Source organism: Coregonus clupeaformis, chromosome 31 (assembly GCF_020615455.1).
Source record: "Coregonus clupeaformis isolate EN_2021a chromosome 31, ASM2061545v1, whole genome shotgun sequence".
Taxonomy (NCBI): domain Eukaryota; kingdom Metazoa; phylum Chordata; class Actinopteri; order Salmoniformes; family Salmonidae; genus Coregonus; species Coregonus clupeaformis.
Window position 1 is genome coordinate 33,859,494 of NC_059222.1, and position 22,439 is coordinate 33,881,932.

General features: G+C 44.8%; 1 protein-coding gene across 2 annotated transcripts; it reads right to left on the reverse strand.

The window, feature by feature from the left end:
- Positions 1–513: 513 nt before the first annotated feature.
- LOC121547371 (LIM domain-binding protein 3) lies at positions 514–22,206 on the reverse strand. Of its 2 annotated transcripts, XM_041858623.1 has the most exons (10): positions 22,099–22,206; positions 21,616–21,909; positions 14,841–14,992; positions 14,555–14,630; positions 11,483–11,505; positions 2,704–2,901; positions 2,367–2,396; positions 1,254–1,423; positions 1,019–1,055; positions 514–924 (listed from the first exon to the last, which is right to left on the reverse strand). In XM_041858623.1, the coding sequence occupies exons 1-10, from the start codon at positions 22,189–22,191 to the stop codon at positions 819–821; spliced, it is 1,179 nt and encodes a 392-aa protein (XP_041714557.1). In that variant the 5' UTR covers positions 22,192–22,206; the 3' UTR covers positions 514–818. The 2 variants fall into 2 exon arrangements, with proteins under 2 accessions (XP_041714557.1, XP_045065812.1); XM_045209877.1 differs by lacking the exons at positions 2,367–2,396; positions 2,704–2,901; positions 11,483–11,505 and adding an exon at positions 12,767–13,077.
- Between the last annotated feature and the right edge of the window lie 233 nt (positions 22,207–22,439).

Consider the following 22,439-nt stretch of genomic DNA (forward strand, 5'->3'; position numbering starts at 1 on the left):
GACATCCTCGATCCCTCCATGTTGAGGGATTTCCACCGTCATCATCCGAATCACCCTGCGCTGCGTTCTCCTGGCCGTCCCCAAGGCCGGTGTCGGCGCACGGCTGGAGCCGCGCGTCAAGGGGGGGGTACTGTCACGGATTCAGCCGAGGCTGCTCCTCCTCCTTGCTCGGGCAGGCTTCGGCGTTCGTCGTCACGGAGTACTAGCTGCTACCGATCTATGTTTCTGTGTTCTACTTGTTTTGTCTTCATTATACATACCTGGTTCCCATTATGTATATGATTTGTTCCCTATTTAACCCTATGGCTCCCACTGTGTTGTGTGCGTGTTTGTTCTATGTTTGGTGTTATCGACTGGTGAGCGGGATTGTCCTCCCTGCGTGGAGATTGTTATTTACAAGTAAAGTACGTTGTCTACTAGCTCTGTGTCCTGCGCCTGACTCCGTCCTACCACTACACACTGACGCCTGACAGAGAGACACATGAGACACATGACCAACATTCATACAGGTCATTTGGGTTAAAGAAAATATTTATTCACCATGATAATAGTACATTTAAAATGTGTGGGTGTATGTGCATTTGTATGTATTTGTGTGTGCATGTTTGTTCATTGTTAGCATGCGTACATAGGTGTGTGCATGTGTGTGCGCGTGTGTGTTCGCGAGCGTGTGTTTACATGATCACTTTTACAATTTCTCTTAAATACTTTTTTGTACAGTTCCCTATCAGTTAGGAGAGACAGAACAACCAAAAAGAAAGAAAAACAAAAACCATTCCAAACATTCCAAACATTCTAAAGATAAAGGATAGAGCTGATTAGAAGGGAGTCACAGGGACATTGAGGATCTGAGCTGAGAGCCCGTTGTGCCAGTTCTTCAGCTTGCGGAAGCGAGGTCCTTTCACCTCCGACTCAAACTTATCCCTGGGAGAAAGACAGAGAGAGAGAGAGACGGAGGGTAACATATGTGTGTTTGTGTGTGTGTTTGCGTGTGTGTGTGTGTGTGTGTGCGCCTCACCTCGACCTCTGCAGGGCCTCTTCATCTGGGTCTTGCACTGAGGACAGAGAAGGGGGGGGAAAGAGAAGAGAGGGAGAAGAGAGGTGAGGATACATAAAACATGAAGAGAAGAAATCTCTGAAGTACAGAGACAGAGAAGACAGGAGATGAAGAGGGATGGAGAGAGTAGAGAGAGAATAAGAGCTAGACAGAACAAGAGAGGGAGAAAGAAGTCGTTGAGTAAAGGTGTACTGACTGTATTCGGTGCCGGTGAGGTGGGCCAGCATCTTGAAGCTCTTGGATTGCAGGTTGGCAGCCCGTCTGGCCCACTCGGCCATCTCCTCGTCTCTGTCATGTGGCTGGATCACAGCCTGGTAGACTGGAGACGCACTGTCAACCACCGGGTCCTTCATAGGCAGGGAACCACTGCAGGCAGGGGACATGATGTCAGTAACTAGTCCATAGATGCGGTAAAGAGGTCAATGGAACACAGACCGTAGGGGATAAAAGAAGGATATCGTATTGGGGCCCATTTAATAAATATGATCTAACAAAGTGGGAAAAGGGTTCTACCTGGAACCCAATAGGGTTCTACCTGGAACCCAAAAGGGTTCTTCAAAGCGTTATCCTATGGGAACAGCCGAAGAACCCTTTCCGGTTATAGATAGCACCTTTTTTTCTAAGAGTGTAGGCCTCTCCGGGAGGGTGGTTGGATGGGTTACACACACAAAAAGTAGGGTTCTATGTGGAACCATACTGACCCAAAGCACCCTTTGAGCTCTTCAATGGTTCTTTGCAGTTCAAAAAAGTGTTATTTCCTCTTTTAGTGATCATTAAAATGAATATTTTGGGGCGTGGTTTGCTCAAAGCTCTTTGTGCAAACGTGAGTGAGAGTGTCATTCCAGTTGATCTAATCTGTTTCGTTATGCTAGGAGCCTCATCTAGTGTTTGGGGGGTTAGAACAGGAGGGGGAGACCAGTGATACTCAGAAAATTCCCTTTTATGTCATCAGACCAGAGTTAACCCCTGAAAACATTCTGAAACAGCTTAGTTAACCCCTGAAACATCGTAGTTCACCTCTGAATGCAAGAAACTGGACACACAGACAATGAGACAGACACACAGAGAGAGAAATAGCTAGACACATGGATAGAACCATGTGAAAAACACGAGAGCCATATGATATATGCAAATGTATCATGTGATGATATCATATGAGACAGATGTGAGTTTGATACTGTTTATTAGACTTACAGTATATAAGCCAAACATGAGCCCGATATTAGTTTATTACATGTTTATTACATATCATATATGAGAGGAGATTGAGTAGGCGGTGAGTAAAGGGTGAGTCGGGGGTGATACTTACGCCAGGGGGGAGCCAGCAGGTACATCCTCACTGAGGTCAGATGATCAGAAGGGGGCGGGGTGGGGGTTTGGGGGTGGATGACACAACACAGGGTAGTTGATTGGTTGGTGGGTTGTGGATGAAGTGACGGAAGAAAGAAAGAAAGAAAGAAAGAAAGAAAGAAAGAAAGAAAGAAAGAAAGAAAGAAAGAAAGAAAGAAAGAAAGAAAGAAAGAAAGAAAGAAAGATGGGATTGACACAGACAACAAGTGGGAGTGGAGAAATACAGCAGGACCCAGACAGAGTATCTGCCTCTTAACACAAAATGTATTCTTTGCATTGTGTGTGTGCTCTCCTACCCCTCATGGCCCTTGGACTGTGACTGTCCGGCAATAGCGTCCATGATGGCGTCCTGTGAGTACATGGATATGGGGGTGTTGTACTGAGCGTGAACGATGGTGGCCTTGCCTCCCGGGCCGCGTACCTCGATGGGCTTATGGGTAGACAGAGCTGAGTCCTTCAGAGCTATGGGGTTAAAGCTGGGCACATACTCCTGACTGGAGAGGGATATGGTCGGGGTAAAGGGTCAAGGGTCAGGGATAAAGGGTCATTTTGGGAGGGTTGGGAGGGTTTTGTGGGATGAAGGGGGCAGGTGGCAATAGGGATCCATATTTGGGTTCACAGGTTGTAAGGGAATCAGACGACCGGGCGGAGAGAGGGGAGAGAGGGAAAAAAGAAAGAGAGAAAAAAAGGTGGAGGGATGGTGAGAGGTGCAACAGGAGTAGGGCTAAGAGTTTCACTTACCTTCCTCCATCTGTGGGCTCGCACACTGCACAGCACTACAAGGTATATACACACATATGATAAACGCTACTAATGATCATATAGCTTACTCCCTGTCTGTCTCACTCTAGTACATTTACATTACCACTGATTACATTGTACCTGTCTGTCTCTTTAGTACACTACCACTACCTGTCTGTCTCTTTAGTACACTACAACTACCTGTCTGTCTCTCTTGTCCACTATATCTGATTGTATAGTACCTGTTTGTCTCTCTCATCACTCTCACACTATGAATGATTACATTGTACCTAGTCTCTCTCTATTATGGAAGCAGATTGAGGTGACTTCACTTTATTATTTATTTGATTTGAAATACATTGTCTATAGTGTCACCTCAGGACTAGTAAATTGAGCATAAGCCATGACTTCAAGAAAATACACATAATCACAAAGTGATCAAGAAATACAGACGAGCAAGGAAAACCAAATCAAGCCAGTACTAAACAGGCTGTAAGACACAAACACACGCTCCACTTTACACACTGTAAATTCCTAGTTAGTTATGATGCCTTATTAACACACATATAGTACCAATGCTGTGACGGCCCTGAATATTTCTGAACCGTCTCAAGGCTTCTCCTTCTAATAGGGCGCTTCCCCTTTAATTCCCCATTAAATAGCCAGCATCAGCTGCGCAAAAAGGGGAGTTGTGATTGAGACATGAATGAGGATGTGTACTACCTTCAGTTCATGAAGCTTCGCCATTACGTTTGTTTTGTTGCCTTACAGTGTGTTTTGTGGCCTTAAAGCGAGTTTACCCAGGATTGGATCCACTCTGTGCGTCTGTGGACTACAACTCTCCGTTGGTTTTCGTGGCCTTTCCTCCGCTGGAGGGCTGTTGGCGGATTGTCTGACTGACCGACTGACTACAACTTTTTGTATACGGTATTTCATTTGTTTGGGGTGATGTATACTGTGATTTATGTAGTTGTGAGGACGTATTATTCTTTGGGTAGTCTTTGATACGCTTTATAGTTGTGTTACAAAATAAGTGTTATTTTGAGTGTATGAATATACTGGGTTTATGCTACGGACAAGCGTTGCCGGGACTAAGGTCACTTGAGCCACTGAACTTATTTACCGGGCTGGACTCTTTTTATGCCCGAGGTACAGGACATTTCTAAATGAACATAAGTGCATTGATTTGTTATATTGTTGTGTGTGGGTGTGTGTGATCATTTATGTTGTTAATACAACCACGCAAAAGAATACACTTGTTTGAAGTTCTTTCCAAGGTTTTAAGGGGGTTTATGAAAAGTATATTTCCATCTTGACTTTTACATAAGTCCTTTGTATTGGTGTGACTTGACGGACCAGATGGGACTCATTCCCTCCCAAACTAAAAGGAGAAACCCAGGCTTTCTCTGGTAGGCACAACCTACCTGGCACCCCTATAAATAACCTCAAGTCAAAACCGTTACATAAAAAATGGCACCCCAGATGGGACCTCAACATTGAGAACTAACCAAAGCAAATCTTTTGAGTGGAATTAAAATAATGGATTCACTACAAGAAAATGTGCTCATCCATATCCTACCTGTCAATGGGAATACACAGGGCCATTCTGACTACCGAGCCAACAATACAAATCATAATGTGAATGGAAATAATGGAGTTGATGTGGGCCAGAGCCCTGGGAATCTGAATGCTCGGTCTGGACCACAGGCCACAGGTCTAACGAGTAACTCACTTATTGACATGGATCTGTGTGAAAGTACTGAGCTAGCCCTCCCTCTGACGCCCAATCTTCCTCCATTGTCTGGTTTATCTCCAGAGGTTGTAGTCTTACAACTTCAAGGTGACATCCTTGATATTCGTAAGACTCAACAACATCTCCAAACTCTAATCCATCATAAATTCAAATGTCTGAGTGTAGAGCAACAACAGAGTGCCATGGAATTCAGAAACTCACTGAGTACTCTAACTCACACTCTGACAGAGCTCAGTGAGAGTGGAAGACAGGAAATTACTGGTGCCATGGACAGGCAGTTTGACTACCAACAAAGCCAACTCACTGCCACTCTCCAGTGGCGCCTGCAACATCATCACACTGAGGTCCTCAGGACGTCAATTCTGTATTTTTCTCCCTGGTTAACACTGTAGACCACTTGCAGACAGCGCTCTCTAATTGTGTTAAAATGTTGGATGATGTGTCTGTTGACATGGCCTCCATTAGGCACAACTCCTTGCACAGAGCTTCTCTTGTGTCCACTTCTGTTCAGACCACTGAGGGCCAAGCGGGCACCTCAGAACAGCCAAGACAAGGCCATGCTGCAGCCACCCCTTGCAGGATGCAATCCACCATGCATCCTGGTGTTCATTTTCATGGTCCCATAACTCCCTCACCCTCTACTTCCTCAATCCCTCCTAGCTCTTTTGTTCATGGTGATTTGAGTAGACGTCATGTGGGAGCGATGCCCATTAAATTGCAATTTCCCACCTTTGGGAAAAAGGATGACAGTCCTGATCCGCTAGTGTATCTGGAAAGATGTCATGACTTTCTTGCCCTCAATCCCCTGGCTGACGAAGAACTCCTTGCCACATTGAGGAATGTGTTGCATGGGACAGCTCGGAGACTGGTGGGATGTGGCACGTCTCACCACTACCTCCTGGGCTGACTTTGAGGCCAAGTTTTCCTCTGCATTTCTGTCTGAGGACTACACAGATGAGCTGGCAGACAGAGTCAGGAATCGAGTGCAAAGGGAGAATGAGAATATCCGTGACTTTGCATACGGTTACCACTCCCTGTGCAGAAGGTGGAAACCTGGCATTGAGGAGGAAGCGGTCATTAAGTTGATCTTGAAGAACATCAACCCACTACTAGCCAGTCAACTCAGAGAAAGAGTCACCACTGTCGATGGACTGGTTCGCCTGGGACAGCAGTTCGAGAAGGACAGAGAATGCCAACAGCAATATGAACAGAGAAAGAAACAGACACCCAGACAGTTACCCAAGCCAGATCCTCAACCACAGCCAGAGTCTCCAGCCAAGACCCCTCCCATGTTCTGTTGGAGATGTAGCCAAAAGGGACATTCTTCAGCTACATGTCCAAGACCGTATCAAGTAAACCCTTCCAGAAACCACAAATCACAACAGGCCAACACCCCTAACACACTTCGCAGGAACGACCATCCTACTCTGGGTGCTTTGACCAGAGCTGAAACCTCAAGAGTCACTGCCTACGCCCCCCCGCCGACATCCCCTTCCTTTCAGTTAATACCACACCAGCTGGTGTTACCCCTGTCCATAGGCCCATGGACAGGAAGAGCCATCCTGGACACCGGGTCATCCTACACACTGCTCAATGAGAAACTGTGGAAGGAGGTTCAAGGTCCAAAATACAACTTGAAGCCGTGGACAGAAGGTCCACTGTATCTGGCTGACGGTGAGGCTAAACGACCACTTGGATGGAGTGAGGTGGAGTTCCGCCTGTGTAACCGCTCCTATATGATTCCTTCGGTTATCCTACAAACCAAGAACCTTGCTTTTCCTGTCGTGTTGGGAATTGATTTCATGTACTTCAGTGGTGTCCAGATTGATATCGCACACAATTGCTACTGGTTTCCAAACAATCCGAGCAAGAAGCATTTCTTCCAATCAGAAGGTGCAAAGTTACATGATTGGGGTCCAAATGTGGCAGTCTTCTCTGCCGTTGCTACGGTACCACTAACCCTGGGTAATCCTTCTGATGATCTCCTTTTACAGGCTGTAAGAAGAGCTCAGCTGGAACAGCCAGAGGAGTTAAGGCTGTTGGAACAGCTGCAGAATAATGCTGATGTGTGTACTTCAAAGTTAGGACGCACCGGACTCCTGAAGCACAAAATATTCCTTACACAGGAAATGCCGATCAAGCAAAAGCCATATCGTTTGTCCCCAGCGAAGCTAATCATCCAAAAGGACTCATTAATGATATGTTGACACAAGATATAATAGAACGTTCCTCCTCTCCCTGGGCTGCTCCTGTTGTCCTCATTCCAAAAAAAGACCGGTGGTCTTAGATTTTGTGTGGACTATAGGAAGACCAACAATGTTTCCCAGACTGATGCCTATCCTCTTCCCACCATCCACGAGATCCTGGAGTCATTGTCTGGCGCTGTTGTGTTCACTACCCTTGACCTCAATAGTGGCTATTGGCAGGTTGAGATGGACCAGGAAAGCAAGGACAAGACTGCTTTTGTCTGTGCTGAGGGCTTGTTTTCCTTTAAGGTGATGCCTTTTGGATTAAAGAATGCACCTGCCACTTTCCAAAGACTCATGGAGATTGCGTTAGGTGAGCTCAAAAGGGGAAGATATATTTCGTCTACCTGGGACGATATAATTATCTACTCCCAGAACAGAGAGCAACACTTTCAAGACCTTCAAGCAGTGTTGGACAAGCTAAGAGAAGCTGGTCTGACAGTGAACATGAAGAAGAGCAACTTCTGCCAAACCTCCCTGAAGTTCCTTGGCCATATGTGTCTTGTGATGGTATTCATGTGGATCCTGAAAAGACCAAGGCTGTACAAGACTTCCCTGTGCCAACCACACTCAAGGCCCTTCAACGGTTCCTTGGGATGGCTGGATGGTACCATCGGTTTGTGTGGAACTTCTCCCAGGTGGCAGAACCCCTCAACGGGTTGAAGCGAAAAGGAGCGAAATTCCGATGGACGGCAGAGTGCCGGAACTCCTTTGAAACCCTGAAACGACACCTCGTCACCCTCCCATTTTGGGTCATCCCAACTTTGATTTCCCTTTTGTTGTTTACACTGATGCAAGTGATGTTGGACTTGGTGCTGTCCTAGTCCAACAGACTGGACTTGGTACGGAAGAAGTGCTAGCGTTCGCCAGTCGGACATTGAATGGAGCAGAACGGAACTACTCCACAACCCGAGCAAGAGTGCCTGGCAGTTGTCTGGGCTTTGGAAAAGTGGAGGTACTACCTGGAGGGAAGACACTTCACTGTGGTCACTGACCATTCCTCCCTTTGTGTGGGTGTTCAAGACCAACAAACCAAGCACCAGGCTCATCAGATGGGCTCTACGGTTGCAAGAGTTCACCTTTGCAGTAGAATACAGGAAAGGAAAATACAACACTGTTCCAGATGCCTTATCCAGAGCTCCTGCTTGTGGTAATGGTGGCCCTCATCTTACATGTGCTACTGTCCTGTCTAGCAGTCGAGACTCACCCAAAACTGACTTTCCCATCTCTGATGAGGTCATTTGGAAAGCCCAACAGGATGATCCCGAAGTACAGGCTTTGTACCAGACTATCCTGGAAGATGAAGAAAAGATGGTCAACCCTACCACAAAGCTGACCATCATTGAAGACAAAGTCTACCGAGTTGTACAACTACCTCACAGAACACTCTACCAAATGTACATACCTGAAACTCTACGCCTTCAACTGCTTCAACATTTCCATGAAGACCCATTAGCTGGTCATTTGGGCAGGTTCAAAACCTACAAACGTTTGCAAGCATTACTGTACTGGCCACATCTGAGCATGGATGTGAAGTCACATATCCGAAAATGTCAGGTTTGTCAAATGTACAAACCAGAAGGGTAGAAAACCTGCTGGCAAGTTGCAGCAAACTGTGGTTACCCGACCTTGGGAAATGTTAGGAGTGGATTTGATGGGTCCATTTCCTAGAAGCTCCAATCAGAATGTGTACATTCTTGTTTTTGTTGATTACTATTCCAAGTGGGTTGAGCTCTTTGCCCTGCGTCAGGCCACAGCGAGGACCGTCTCTAACATCCTTACGAAAGAGATCCTGACTCGCTGGGGAGTGCCTGATTACATTCTGTCTGATCGAGGTTCCCAATTTGTCTCTGATCTCTTTGGAGAGACCTGCCAAAGATGGAACCTGAGACAGAAGTTGACCACAGCCTATCACCCACAGACCAACCTCACTGAGAGAGTAAATCGAACCTTGAAGACAATGGTTGCTTCCTATGTAGGGACCCAGCACAAACACTGGGACAAGCACCTTCACGAGTTTCGATTTGCCCTGAATTCTGCTGTGCAAGAGTCCACTGGAGTCACACCTGCAGAGCTGAACCTAAGTCGTCTCCTCCGAGGACCCTTGGATATGGTGCTACAGCCCCAGCAGCTTACTCCAGACGCTGCTTGCTATGACCAGGTAGTCCATCTCCACGACTTGAGAGGAGCTCTTGTCTCAAGGAACATGATCCAGGCACCGACTCAAGCAGAAGAGAAATTATGATAAGAACAGACCGAGACATGCAGTTCCAGCTTCGTGATCGGGTGTGGCTTCGCTCTCATCCTTACTCGAAAGCTGAACAATTCTTCTCGGCCAAGCTCGCTCCTAAATGGCAAGGACCATATAGGATTGTGGAGCAGGTGGGCCCTTTGAACTACCGAGTGGTGAAAGAGGACACAGGTGAAGATATGCGCGTTGTCCATGTCTCACGCCTTAAGGCCTGTTACCCCTCGGCTGAGGAATTGGAGGAGATTGAGCGCCGCAAGGTCCTGGAGATCTTTGAAGAGGAAAGTAAGGAGACTTTTCTCGGATTCCCAGACCCAGAAGTCTCACGGCTAATGCCTGTGACCCCTCAGCTGAGGAGCGTGAGCGCCAAAAGTAAGGAATATTTTTGTAGAGGAAAGTGATGAGGAGACCTTTCTCGGTTTCCCGACCAAGATCTGCCTTCCCGGGCAATGGTCGGCTTTTTTCCAGGGAGGGGTGTGTGACGGCCCTGAATATTTCTGGAACCGTCTCAAGGCTTCTCCTTCTAATGGCGCTTCCCCTTTAATTCCCCATTAAATAGCCAGCATCAGCTGCGCAAAAGGGAGTTGTGATTGAGACATGAATGAGGATGTGTACTACCTTCAGTTCATGAAGCTTCGCCATTACGTTTGTTTTGTTGCCTTACAGTGTGTTTTGTGGCCTTAAAGCGAGTTTACCCAGGATTGGATCCACTCTGTGCGTCTGTGGACTACAACTCTCCGTTGGTTTTCGTGGCCTTTCCTCCGCTGGAGGGCTGTTGGCGGATTGTCTGACTGACCGACTGACTACAACTTTTTTGTATACGGTATTTCATTTGTTTGGGGTGATGTATACTGTGATTTATGTAGTTGTGAGGACGTATTATTCTTTGGGTAGTCTTTGATACGCTTTATAGTTGTGTTACAAAATAAGTGTTATTTTGAGTGTATGAATATACTGGGTTTATGCTACGGACAAGCGTTGCGGGACTAAGGTCACTTGAGCCACTGAACCTATTTACCGGGCTGGACTCTTTTTATGCCCGAGGTACAGGACATTTCTAAATGAACATAAGTGCATTGATTTGTTATATTGTTGTGTGTGGGTGTGTGTGATCATTTATGTTGTTAATACAACCACGCAAAAGAATACACTTGTTTGAAGTTCTTTCCAAGGTTTTAAGGGGGTTTATGAAAAGTATATTTCCATCTTGACTTTTACATAAGTCCTTTGTATTGGTGTGACTTGACGGACCAGATGGGACTCATTCCCTCCCAAACTAAAAGGAGAAACCCAGGCTTTCTCTGGTAGGCACAACCTACCTGGCACCCCTATAAATAACCTCAAGTCAAACCCGTTACAATGCGCACATGCACACGTCAACACACACACATATATATGCAGTACCATACGGAATATACTGTGAACGCATGTGTTAAATAAAAATTATCCAGTGTTAAATAAAAACTATTTACACAGAGAATGTTAAATCAACACTGAAAGTGTGGAGTCTGTGGACCCATATACACACTGGAACAGTGTTAAATTAACACACTGCTTAGTGTAAAGCCTTTTTCAAATATTTCCCAGAGTGCCTTTTGAGGAAATTGTAGAGTTACCACCTATACCTGTATTTGTTAGTGACAGAGACATGGTTGTTGCATTCATCAGTTTTTGCGATTATGTTATCATATTTTTGTATCTATTGAACGCAATACCATACGTATTTCATAAGGCCTTATTTTGAGGGCCTAGTTTTACCCTAATACAGGGGCCTGAACTAAGACCACGCCCTTCATTATCCTATTTCCCAGCATGCTCTATTGTAGGTTGATTTTAGAATTGTTTGTTTCAATGTCTATGTTTGTGCATGTACATTGATTGATTAAGTCTGCCACATGGACACAGTACACTGGCAGGATGATTCTGACAAAGATGCTCAGAATAGACACTCCATCATCACCAGAGAATGGATCAATGCTCACACTGTGGGCAAGATGCCATTCACAAAATACACGCAGCTAAGCATGCACACATATAAACTCTTAAACTTTGTTCATGCAAATTCTGTACATTCAGATGGTACTGACTTTCCAGCCGTGTTTGCAATAATCTGTAACAATATGAGAGAGAGAGAGAGAGAGAGAGAGAGAGAGAGAAGGTAAGGTATTACCAGAGTGATAGTAAGGTAATAGTTATAGAGTCATTCTGTGTGTTATAATGGCAGTTGTGTGTCATCAACTGTGATATTTACCAGGATTCCCTGCGACCCAGCAGACTAACTGACAGGAGCAGGAGCTCAACAATCACATGACACACACACACGTACACAGACACTCACAGACATGCACAAGCGTACGCACACACACACTCAGACAGAAGAAGAAAAATAAGAATACTTTGTCTATTTTCTTGGAGAGAACAGAAATGTGTCTTTTTACTTTCAGCCCAAATCCCCGAGGTACACACACTCCACAAATTGTTGGAGCTTATGGGTTATGTGCTGAATATAGAGATGGATCTATTCCGGGACACTGTGTATGTGTGTTTGTGATACTGAATGAGAGGGGGGTTTGGGATCCACTGTAACCCGAGTGGAACATACCAGCGCGGCGAGGAGCAGCTGTTCACGTGTTTGTGTGTGAGCTCACAAAAAGAGGGTCGCCTGTACTGAACCAGGGTACTGCGTGAGACTAAGGTCACGTTTACTGGACACGTTTACCGTATTCTGATCAGCATATCTACCTAACTTCACCCCCCCAGCCCAGCTGAGTTTAGCAAATAACTGATGAAGTGACAGGGATGCTCCCTCAAAGGCCATCAACTCCTAACAGCTAAAGCACCTGTCGTCAGCGGAATGACTGTAGTCGTCATGTACACAGCCACAGAGTGTGGTGCAGTATTACCTGGAGACAGTCCAGGTGTGTGTCAGAGCGCGCACGTTACCACCTAGGGCGACGAGTGCGCATGTGAGCCAGGGGAATGTGTTCCAGGATAATCACGGAATGTTCTGAGTATTCTTGATCACCGTCCTGTTTAACGTGCACACTTGGGGGCAGGGGTGTATGATACACCCCCTACGGCTCATACCCTAAGTTGTCCTAGAATGGAGATAGCCAGGGGAGGGGATGGGGCAGGAAGAGAGTGAGGAGGAAAATAAAAAATTGGGGTAGTACAACAAGGCCTTAGTTCCAGTAGGTCCAGTGGTTGGGAGAGGAGGGAGTGTTTTGTTTCCTAGTTAGTGTGGATGTTTTGTTGGGAACTCAGTGAGGCTCTGGTCAACAGAAGTGCACTATAAAGGGAACACGTGGCCAAAATCAGTGCACTATACAGGGAACAGGGTGCCATTTCAGATATGCCCCCAGGCTACCTACCCTAGGAATGGCACTCCGCTGTCCGCCCCCTCTCCTCCCAGCCTGGCGGCCCCTGCCCCATCTCCTGCAACCTTGCCTTGCAGCAGGGCCATCTCTCTAAGAGTGTGTGCAGAGTACAGGCTGATGGGGGAGTTATACTGTCCCTTCTGGTTCGAGAGAGACACTGCAGCGGCAGAGGAGGGGGGAAGGAGAGGAGAGGGTGTACGGGGGGCAGGGGTCGGCTCAACAGGCTTTTTAGACAATAGTCTCCCAAACTTCTTCACCTCCACCTCGTCTTTTTCTTCTACTTCTTTTTTAACATGATCACCCTCCTTAGTGACAAGAGAGGTAGAGTGAGGGACTCAGAAAAACATAGAGATGGGGGAGAAAAGGAGAGAAAGAATAAATAAAGAGGATTGATGAGGAATGAGGAAAAAGATAGATAGATAGGAGTGGTGTATCCTCTTCACTATTTGGCCCAGGGGAGAACGACTGCCCCCTATCATTGAAGCCGTGGAAGTTCAAGGCTGACCGCGGTACTGCAGGCATTGTTAGCAGAAAACAGGATCCCCATTATAGTGAATGGAAAAATGGCAATCTTTGTGTAAATCGAATCATGGTACCAATAAACGCTTCTAATACACCAGATGTATGTCCTTGAACTAATTCCCTAAGGTCCAAGGGCCCGGGGCTGGGTTTCTACTAAGCTAACATATGGAATTGTTTTAAGATGGTAATAACAAGGATCATTTAGCTATTTGATTTTGAATTTTATTACCCCTGTAGGTATCAAAAAATATATATATGTAAAAAAAATATTTGATAAAACATGGAATTTAATTTACTGCAATTAGCCAATAGAAACACATTGAATAACATATTCATACATGGCAAACAGATAGTCATAACATTTATAAAAAGGAAGTCTGTTTTGAAGTGTCTATCCTATATCTGAGAGATATAAGAAAGCTCAGGAAATAATGTTTCTTTTTTTTTTACCCATATTTAAGCATTTTCTTGCACTAAAGTACTTCCATATGTACTTCCAATCATTTTTAAACTGGTACCGGGTTACCTTCAGACGAGTTACCTTCAGACAGAAGTTGACACATTGGCGGTACTGACTTCAGACGAGTCCCCGGAAGCTTGTGGCATTCGGACACCATAGGCTCGTCAGAAGATCGATTTCGGGATGTCTCCTGATCTAGTAGCTCTACCACCTTTCACCCCAGATGTGGAAGCCTGACATCGGCGGATGCGGTGGATTGAGATGCAGCCCAAGCAAAAATATATATCTCTAGCTTAAACAGGTGGATTTTGATGGGGATTTTTTTATTATACTAATTCGATTTCTGCGGGGGCGCAGATATCGACTCTAGGGGTTTAAAATAACACACAGAAGAAGTTATTAGGATAATTGAGTTGCTAATGGAGGCCTGCAGTACCCCAGTTGGCCTTCAACTTGAGTTACTCAATGAGAGGGAGTAGCTTTGAGCTAGCGTGCGACGTCACTTCCTGGAGTAACTCAAACTGCTCATGTTATGTCTCCATGAGACGGCATCTTAACCAATTTTATTTGGCTTCAATGCGCTTTTCAGTCTTCACATAGGAATGAATGGTGTCACATGATCGATGGCTTTGTCCATTTATATATGGTCATTGATTTGGCCAGAGCTTGATCCTCTGCTCTTTAATATGGAAGCTGCAGCTGAAATAGAAACACTAGAGGGCGCCAACACACAGCCTTCGAGTCTTCACTTGATCCCACACGTGCAGACACACAGACACACAAATGCCGAAACTTTTTACCTTCTGGTGAGGAATAACTGACATGGGGGAGTCCATTCTGGGTGTTGCCATGGGAACAGGGGCAGGACGTTTCGACCTGGGTGCAGAGCAACAACAACAGACTTTTACATGTGTAAGTAGTTTTACATGTGTTATGTAGTTTTGCATGTTATCTTCTAAGTATTTTAAGAGTGTGTGTGTGTGTGTGTGTGTGTCTGTGTGTGTGTAAGTGTGTGCGTCTATACGTGCATGCGTGCGCGCCCATGTGTATGTGTGCGTGCGTGCCTGTGTGTGTGTGTATGTTTACTTCTGCATGGTGAGGGCCAGTTTATTGGAGGCCATCTTAATCTTGTTCTGTGCCTCCAGGTGTGTCATGCCTTCCGTACTAAGGCCGTCTATTGATGTGATGATGTCACCCTGGACTAGACTGCCCCCTGCAGCCTTACTGCCTGGAGTTGTCTAGAGGGGGAGAGAGAAAGCAGAAGAAGAAGAAGAGTTAGGAGGAGAGGAGGAAGGGAGCGAGACAGAGGGGAGGGAAGGAGAGGAAGAGGAAGAGTGGAAGAAAGGGAAGGAGAGGAAGAAGGGAGAGAGAGAGAGAATGAAGAGGGAGAGAGAGAGAAAGCCCCACTGAGCAAAGAAGTCAATTCAACGTCTATTCCACATTGGTTCAACGTCATTTCCTTCAAATGATGTGGAAACAACGCTGATTCAACCAGTGTGTGCCCAGTGGGGAGAGAGAAAGAGAGAGAGAGGGTAACAGAGGCAGAGTTATGTAAGAGAAACTGACATAGATACTTCTGCTCAAATACACACACACATAAAATCTGAGAGAAATAAGCTTTTTAGCGTATGGAAGATTTCTGGGATTTTTTATTGCAGCTCATGAAACACGGGACCAACATTTTACATGTTCCGTTTATATTTTTGTTCAGTATATAAGGTAGATAGATATTCAGAGTGTGATAATCTAAGGTAGATAATCCTAGTGTCGGTCAGGTTATCTGTTGTCATTCAAACCAGTCAGATAAACTAGTGTCTAATTGATAATCAGCTGTAGTGATCACACTGGGACACACCAGGATGGATCAACATTTATTAACACTCATACAGAATAGTGTCAGATCAACATCTTAACAGAACTCAACTGTCTATCTGTCACGTTCCACAGGATACACCTCAATGAGTCAAGATGCTCACTCAACAAAAGAAACACAGCTTTCTAACACACCAATCACAACAGCAGGAGTCAGATCAGTGGTCGAAGTGGACTGATGCTGACCGATACAGAAAATTGGTACTTCTCGTTTTCTACTTCTTGAGTATACTATACTCCTCTAAAAAAAAAAAAAAAAAAACTGTTATCCCAAACAGTTTTATTGAAATGAGCACCATTTTCAAACCCAACTTTGAAGTGGTATGACCGGGCCGTGATAGAACAGCAGCTAGAGAAAACTAGCAGAAAACACTGATCTGAACTAACTTCCTCATTAAAAGAAACACCACAGAGAAAAGCTTTGATAGAAACACCTAATGAGCAGTACAGACTACAGAGTTGTTGTAAAGGATGTCAAGCTGCTTGCTTAGCAAGTGCCACTTCCTCCTGATTCAGCTCATACAGAGACTCGAATTCAGGGCACACGCAACCGCCCTCCTGAAGCGTTCCAACACAGGACACATGCGACCGCCCAAGGGACGACACTTCAGGCTGAGGAGTGAGTTTCACAAATCCCCATCTGCTACATTTGCAGAGTTAGATGGATGCACAACAGTCTCTGTACAGCTCTTAGCGCAGAGTTAGTAGGTCTGGGGGACTAGGGAGTACTGGGGGACTAGGGATTACTGGGGGACTAGGGAGTCAGAGGTAGAGTAGGGGCTGGGGCTGGGGTACGAGGCTGAGGTAAGGGGTGGACTGAGGACTGGGGCTTGGACAGAGATGCAGGGCTGGGGACTGGGATAGAGGCTAGGCTTACAGGCAGCTCATTAAAGAGATAAAAATAAAGAGTGCTGTTGATGTTCACTCTGTTTAACCTAACTGCCCCAACTACCTGCTAGTGCCACTCAAACCCGCCTTCTCTATCTATCTCCCTTCCTTCCTCTATCTCTTTTTGCCCCTCCCTCTCTTTTTTCCTCTTTCTCCTCAGTGATGCCTTCTGCCTTTGTTCATTCATTTATTCAGCCTGCATCCGCATTTGTGTGTGTGTGTAATTGTTCGATTGATTCAGCATGACTTCACAGCAGCACCATTTTTCTCTCCTTAACAGCATCTGCTCTTTTCACATTTCACCACCCTGCTCTGCTTATGCTGAATCCACTACACACACCACACACACATGCACTGCATCCATCAGAACACACTTTCGGACAAATCACAACAATGTATTCCCTTCTCTCTGGAGAACATGGAAATTCAGACCCAGAACTCTCACACCCAGAACAGATATGTTTAATACATGCTCTGTTAGATGTGCACACCATCAGAATGAATCAGATCAAGATTGGGCCAACAACAAAAGCGTAAACAATGGAGCAAATACCCTCCATAACATTTTCACATTTAACTAGCATGGCTTTCTATGATACAATTCGTGGTAGTTAAGGGGATGACATTCATTGCTTCTACAATGCTGGTCTGATAAGATCAGAGTTAGGAAACATGATATCTTTAACGCTCATCTACCGAATCTCTTTGCTGCATAGAAATGTCCATATAGTTAGCCCAGACTGTGAATGCCATCCTCAGTATGAGAGCAGAATAGAATAGTACTTTATTAGTCAGCCGAGACTGATATTCTTTCTCTGCTTCCAACTCTCAGCCTGATGATGATAGATCAGCTCTACCTGTCAGCCAGCCATGATCACTTCCAGTGAACCCTCAGCTTTAGTCGTCACTCCCTTCAATGGTTCTGTTCGATTAGACAGAACCGCCACGTGACCGGAAAAAAAACGGTGAATAGGCCTAACTCTATCCTCCGGTCAAAATCACAAGACACTATCTGCATTGAGACAATGACTTATCAATGACCCAAGCCCTGCTCATTTAATCCCTACCATTGTGTCGCTGAGTTGTCATAATGCTTCAGCAAATGTACATTATCCCAGGGGCGCTGGAAGACACAACGTAAGTAACCTTTATGTCCCTCTTACTGCCCTGAATGCCTCTGCTGATCCTACAGCTATTATATGCAGCAATCATGTGCAAATGAACCAGAGTTATACTGTTAGCACTGAGGTGGTGTGCCCTAGCAGGAAGTCCACTGTGTGCAGCTCACCCTGCACTAACATAAATAACCTGAGCACCTCCACTAAACTTCCCAGTAAAGCAATACAAATAATAATAATAATAATATGCCATTTAGCAGACGCTTTTATCCAAAGCGACTTACAGTCATGCGTGCATACATTTTTGTGTATGGGTGGTCCCGGGGATCGAACCCACTACCTTGGCGTTACAAGCGCCGTGCTCTACCAGCTGAGCTAGCTACAGAGGACCACAAAACAATCAAGCATCCCAGAAAAATGCTAAAAATAGCCTACGTTAACATGTAGCTTAAGAAACAAGGTTCATGGTATCAATAATTTGCTAGTAACAGATGACATTCATATTGTGACAATCTCTGAAACTCACTTAGATAATACCTTTGATGATACAGTGGTAGCAATACATGGTTATAAGAGCTACAAAAAATAAAGCTAAGAGAAGATCTCATGTTAAATACTGTTGAAGTAATATGGCTACAGGTTAATCTGCCTCACCTAAAGCACACTCTGGTGGGAAGCTGCTATAGACCACCAAGTGCTAACAGTCAGTATCTGGATAACATGTGTGAAATGCTTGATAATGTATGTGATATCAACAGAGAGGTATATTTTCTGGGTGATTTAAATATTGGCTGGCTTTCATCAGGCTGCCCACTCAAGAGAAAGCTTCAAACTGTAACCAGTGCCTGCAACCTGGTTCAGGTTACAGTCAACCTACCAGGGTAGTTACAAACAGTACAGGAATGAAATCATGAACATGTATTGATCACATCTGTTACGAACCCCGTGGCTTTAAAAGTCTAGGGTGGATGGAAAAGAGGCCCGTAACATAACTCATGCAAATTAGGCTATTGCCAAGGAACAGTGAGAACAAAATACGCCGATAACCAAACGCTACCGTCAAACACAAAATGTTTATTATAAAACACACGGTAAATGGTTTGGGGAAAAGGGGCTGAGCTGGACCCAAGGAATAAAACAATAAAGTCAAAAACCCCTAAACTGATCTTGCCTGCCTCAAGAACTACTAAGCTTACTGCTAAGTAAATACATACAAAAATACAGTGGGTGGTCTGCTCAGGTCTAACTAGTGTGTTTAGACAAGGTTTTCCTACGGGTAGTGTATGCCCAAGGGCGACTTGCTAAATCCCCCTTTTCCCAGGCACAAACAAACAATATGGGTACCATACGGACTAAACAGTTAACGAGTGAGTACACAAAAACAAGACACCACCGTATACATACTCACAAACAAAAAGAGTCTCTGTCAGCAAACACAACTGACTAGCTTTTAAAACAAGGGGATGTGCGATCTGATTGGATAAGAAAACAGAAACAGGTGGTGCAATCAGGAGAACTGTCCACTGATTGGTCCACCTCAGCAATCAGCAGATTAACTGATGACTGACAGGTGGGACACCCCAACGACCTCCAATCAGGAACACAAAGGACACCTGTGATTAGGGCAGAAGGAGAGGAAAAACACAAAAACACATACAGGATACCTGTATCCGTAACAACATCTTTACTAATGCTGCAGAAATTAGCTTGAAAGCAGTATCCAAATCCATTGGATGTAGTGATCACAATATAGTAGCCATATCTAGGAAAACCAAAATTCCAAAGGCTGGGCCTAATATAGTGTATAAGAGGTCATACAATAAGTTTTGTAGCGATTCCTATGTTGTTGATGTAAAGAATATGTGTTGGTCCGTGGTGTGTAATGAGAACCAACCAGATGCTGCACTTGACACATTTATGAAATTGCTTATCCCAGTTACTAATAAGCAAGCACCCATTAAGACAATGACTGTAAAAACTGTTAAATCCCCGTGGATTGATGAGGAATTAAAAAATGGTATGGTTGAGAGGGATGAGGCAAAATAAATGGCAAATAAGTCTGGCTGCACAACCGATTGGCAAATGTACTGCAAATTGAGAAATCATGTGACTAAACTGAATAAAAAGAAGAAGAAAATACACTATGATATAAAGAATGATAGTAAAAAGCTTTGGAGCACATTAAATGAAATTTTGTGCAAAAAGGCAAACTCCGCTCCATCATTCATTGAATCAGATGGCTCATTCATCGCAAAACCCACTGATATTGCCAACTACTTTAATGATTTTTTCATTGGCAAGATTAGCAAATTTAGGCATGACATGCCAGCAACAAACGCTGACACTACACATCCAAGTATATCTGACCAAATTATGAAAGACAAGCATTGTAATTTTGAATTCCGTAAAGTGAGTGTGGAAGAGGTGAAAAAAGTATTGTTGTCTATCAACAATGACAAGCCACAGGGGTCTGACAACTTGGATGGAAAATTACTGAGGATAATAGCGGACGATATTGCCACTCCTATTTGCCATATCTTCAATTTAAGCCTACTAGAAAGTGTGTGCCTTCAGGACTGGAGGGAAGCAAAAGTAATTCCCCTACCTAAGAATGGTAAAGGCCCCTTTACTGGCTCAAATAGCCGACCAATCAGCCTGTTACTAACCCTTAGTAAACCTTTGGAAAAAATGGTGTTTGACAAGATACAATAATATTTTACAGTAAACAAATTGACAACAGACTTTCAGCACACTTATAGGGAAAGACATTCAACATATAGGCCTCCTGGGCTGCACCACTTTCTGTGCTTTTTTTTCTTTTTTCTCACTTGCTATGTTTTGTGTCTTTTATTCTTGAATGGTTTTTAAAGTAATTTATTGGTACAACTTAAAATAACAAAGTTATGGAAAGAATCATGCTCTAAAAGAAATGTTTTGAAAACTGTTCCTTTGTTGTCTGCCTCTACTTCATGTTGCCTGCTCAACCCAGATTTGAAAAATCTGTCACTTCCCCCCTCATGACAGAAACAGAAACAGTCAAGGAGAAACTGGGAAAGTGAGTGTGATCCTCTGTTCACAACAAAACTTCGTGCTCCAGAAGCCATCATGTTCATCAACACCAACACTAGGACAACTCCACTTCAGGTTTCAGGGAAGGTAAAATCTCACAATGGGCTAGCACTCACTAGCTGGCGATTTAGCTAGCTCTGTACCTCACATCTGCTAAATCATTACAGTAATGAGGAGAGATCAGACTATCCAGAGATCACACTCTCTCCTCATACAGCTTCAGGTAGCTGCTGCAGACTACAGACAGAGTTGAGATGACTGGGAGTTCACAGCTCCAAAGCAGACAGCAGGTCGGAGAAATTGGGCCAACCATTATGTACCTTTGTTTTTCTCCAGACCTGACCAGAGGTAGTAAGAAGACCAGAGATGGACAAAGGGAGGAGAGGGTGACAACAGAGGATTTCTTTAGGGACACACTTGGCATCTGAGAGGCCCAGCAGGATGCTTTAGGTAACACACAGCTTTTCATATGATCGCACCTCTCCTCCTCTCTCTCCCTCTCTGATGCGCTCTCCCTTGTCATCCTTCTTTCCTCCCCCTACTGCTATTTGCTATTTCCATATCCACTTGAAATACATCATAGTAGCTGCCAAGTGCAACAACACACACCACAACACACAACTACAGCAACAGGTCTAGATAGAAAGAGGGGGGGTGATAACGAAGGAGAGAGAGAGGGGTGTGATAGATAGGGAGAGAAGTGTATTCTAGAACTCTTGCTGGCAGGTCATTCCTCACCCCTCGTCATCTGTCATCAATCATTACATCATTACATAAGACACACTTACACGCACGCACACACGTTTAGTACACACACACACACCCATACACACCAATGAACCATAAGCACTATTTCTCACACTCAAAGTTTGTTTCTCTAACACAGGAAAAGCTTTAAGTGTGTAGTGTCTTACCCTGGAGACGGTAAGTGGCATATTGAAGTCTTTTCCTCCTTGTAGTCTGAAACCCCATGGTGCGGAGCCATTGAGAGTTACTGTGTACGTAGCCATCTTCAGCTTTGGATAAAACACACACACACACTGCTTTCTTTCCTCCTGAAACCGCTTTTCTCTTTTTACTTGTTTCCTCTTGCACTCGTTTTCTGATTCCCTTCCTTCAGTCTCGTTCTTGAGTTCTCTCCCTGTTATTTCCCAACGGTTGGGACAAACACCGGATAGGGGGAGGGAGGGGCAGGCGCTGAGGAGCTTCTGATACACACACACGCAAACACAGGTGTGAAAAACACACACGTATGCACACACACACACACTCACCTACACACACTCCAAACTAATTCAACCTAAAACCACACAACAGCTAGTCTAATCTACACCTAACACTGAAAACCTGAATAAAGCGTTTAAAAGTGTATAGAAACGTTGTCGGAGAGGTCTTGCCTTAGTTGAGGGTGAGGGACAGACGGGACAAGAATAGCTGAGTGGAGCAGAGACGAAGACAGGGATGGATGGCACAGGGGCCTTATAAGGCATGTAATCCTACCCCCAGCATGCCTCACTCTGATCACCCTGCATTACTCACACATGCAGATATAGACTCCTCTTAGCCCCACACATTCTCCCCTCGCTCTACCTCAATCTGTCCCTCTCATCAATCAATTCCTCTCTCTCTGTTTTTTTATGTCTGTTTTGCTGTGATCTCACCTTCTCAATGTGTCACAATATCCTTTTGCGTCACCTTTTCATTCCTTGACTCGCTCTTTCTATCACTCTCTCTTTCT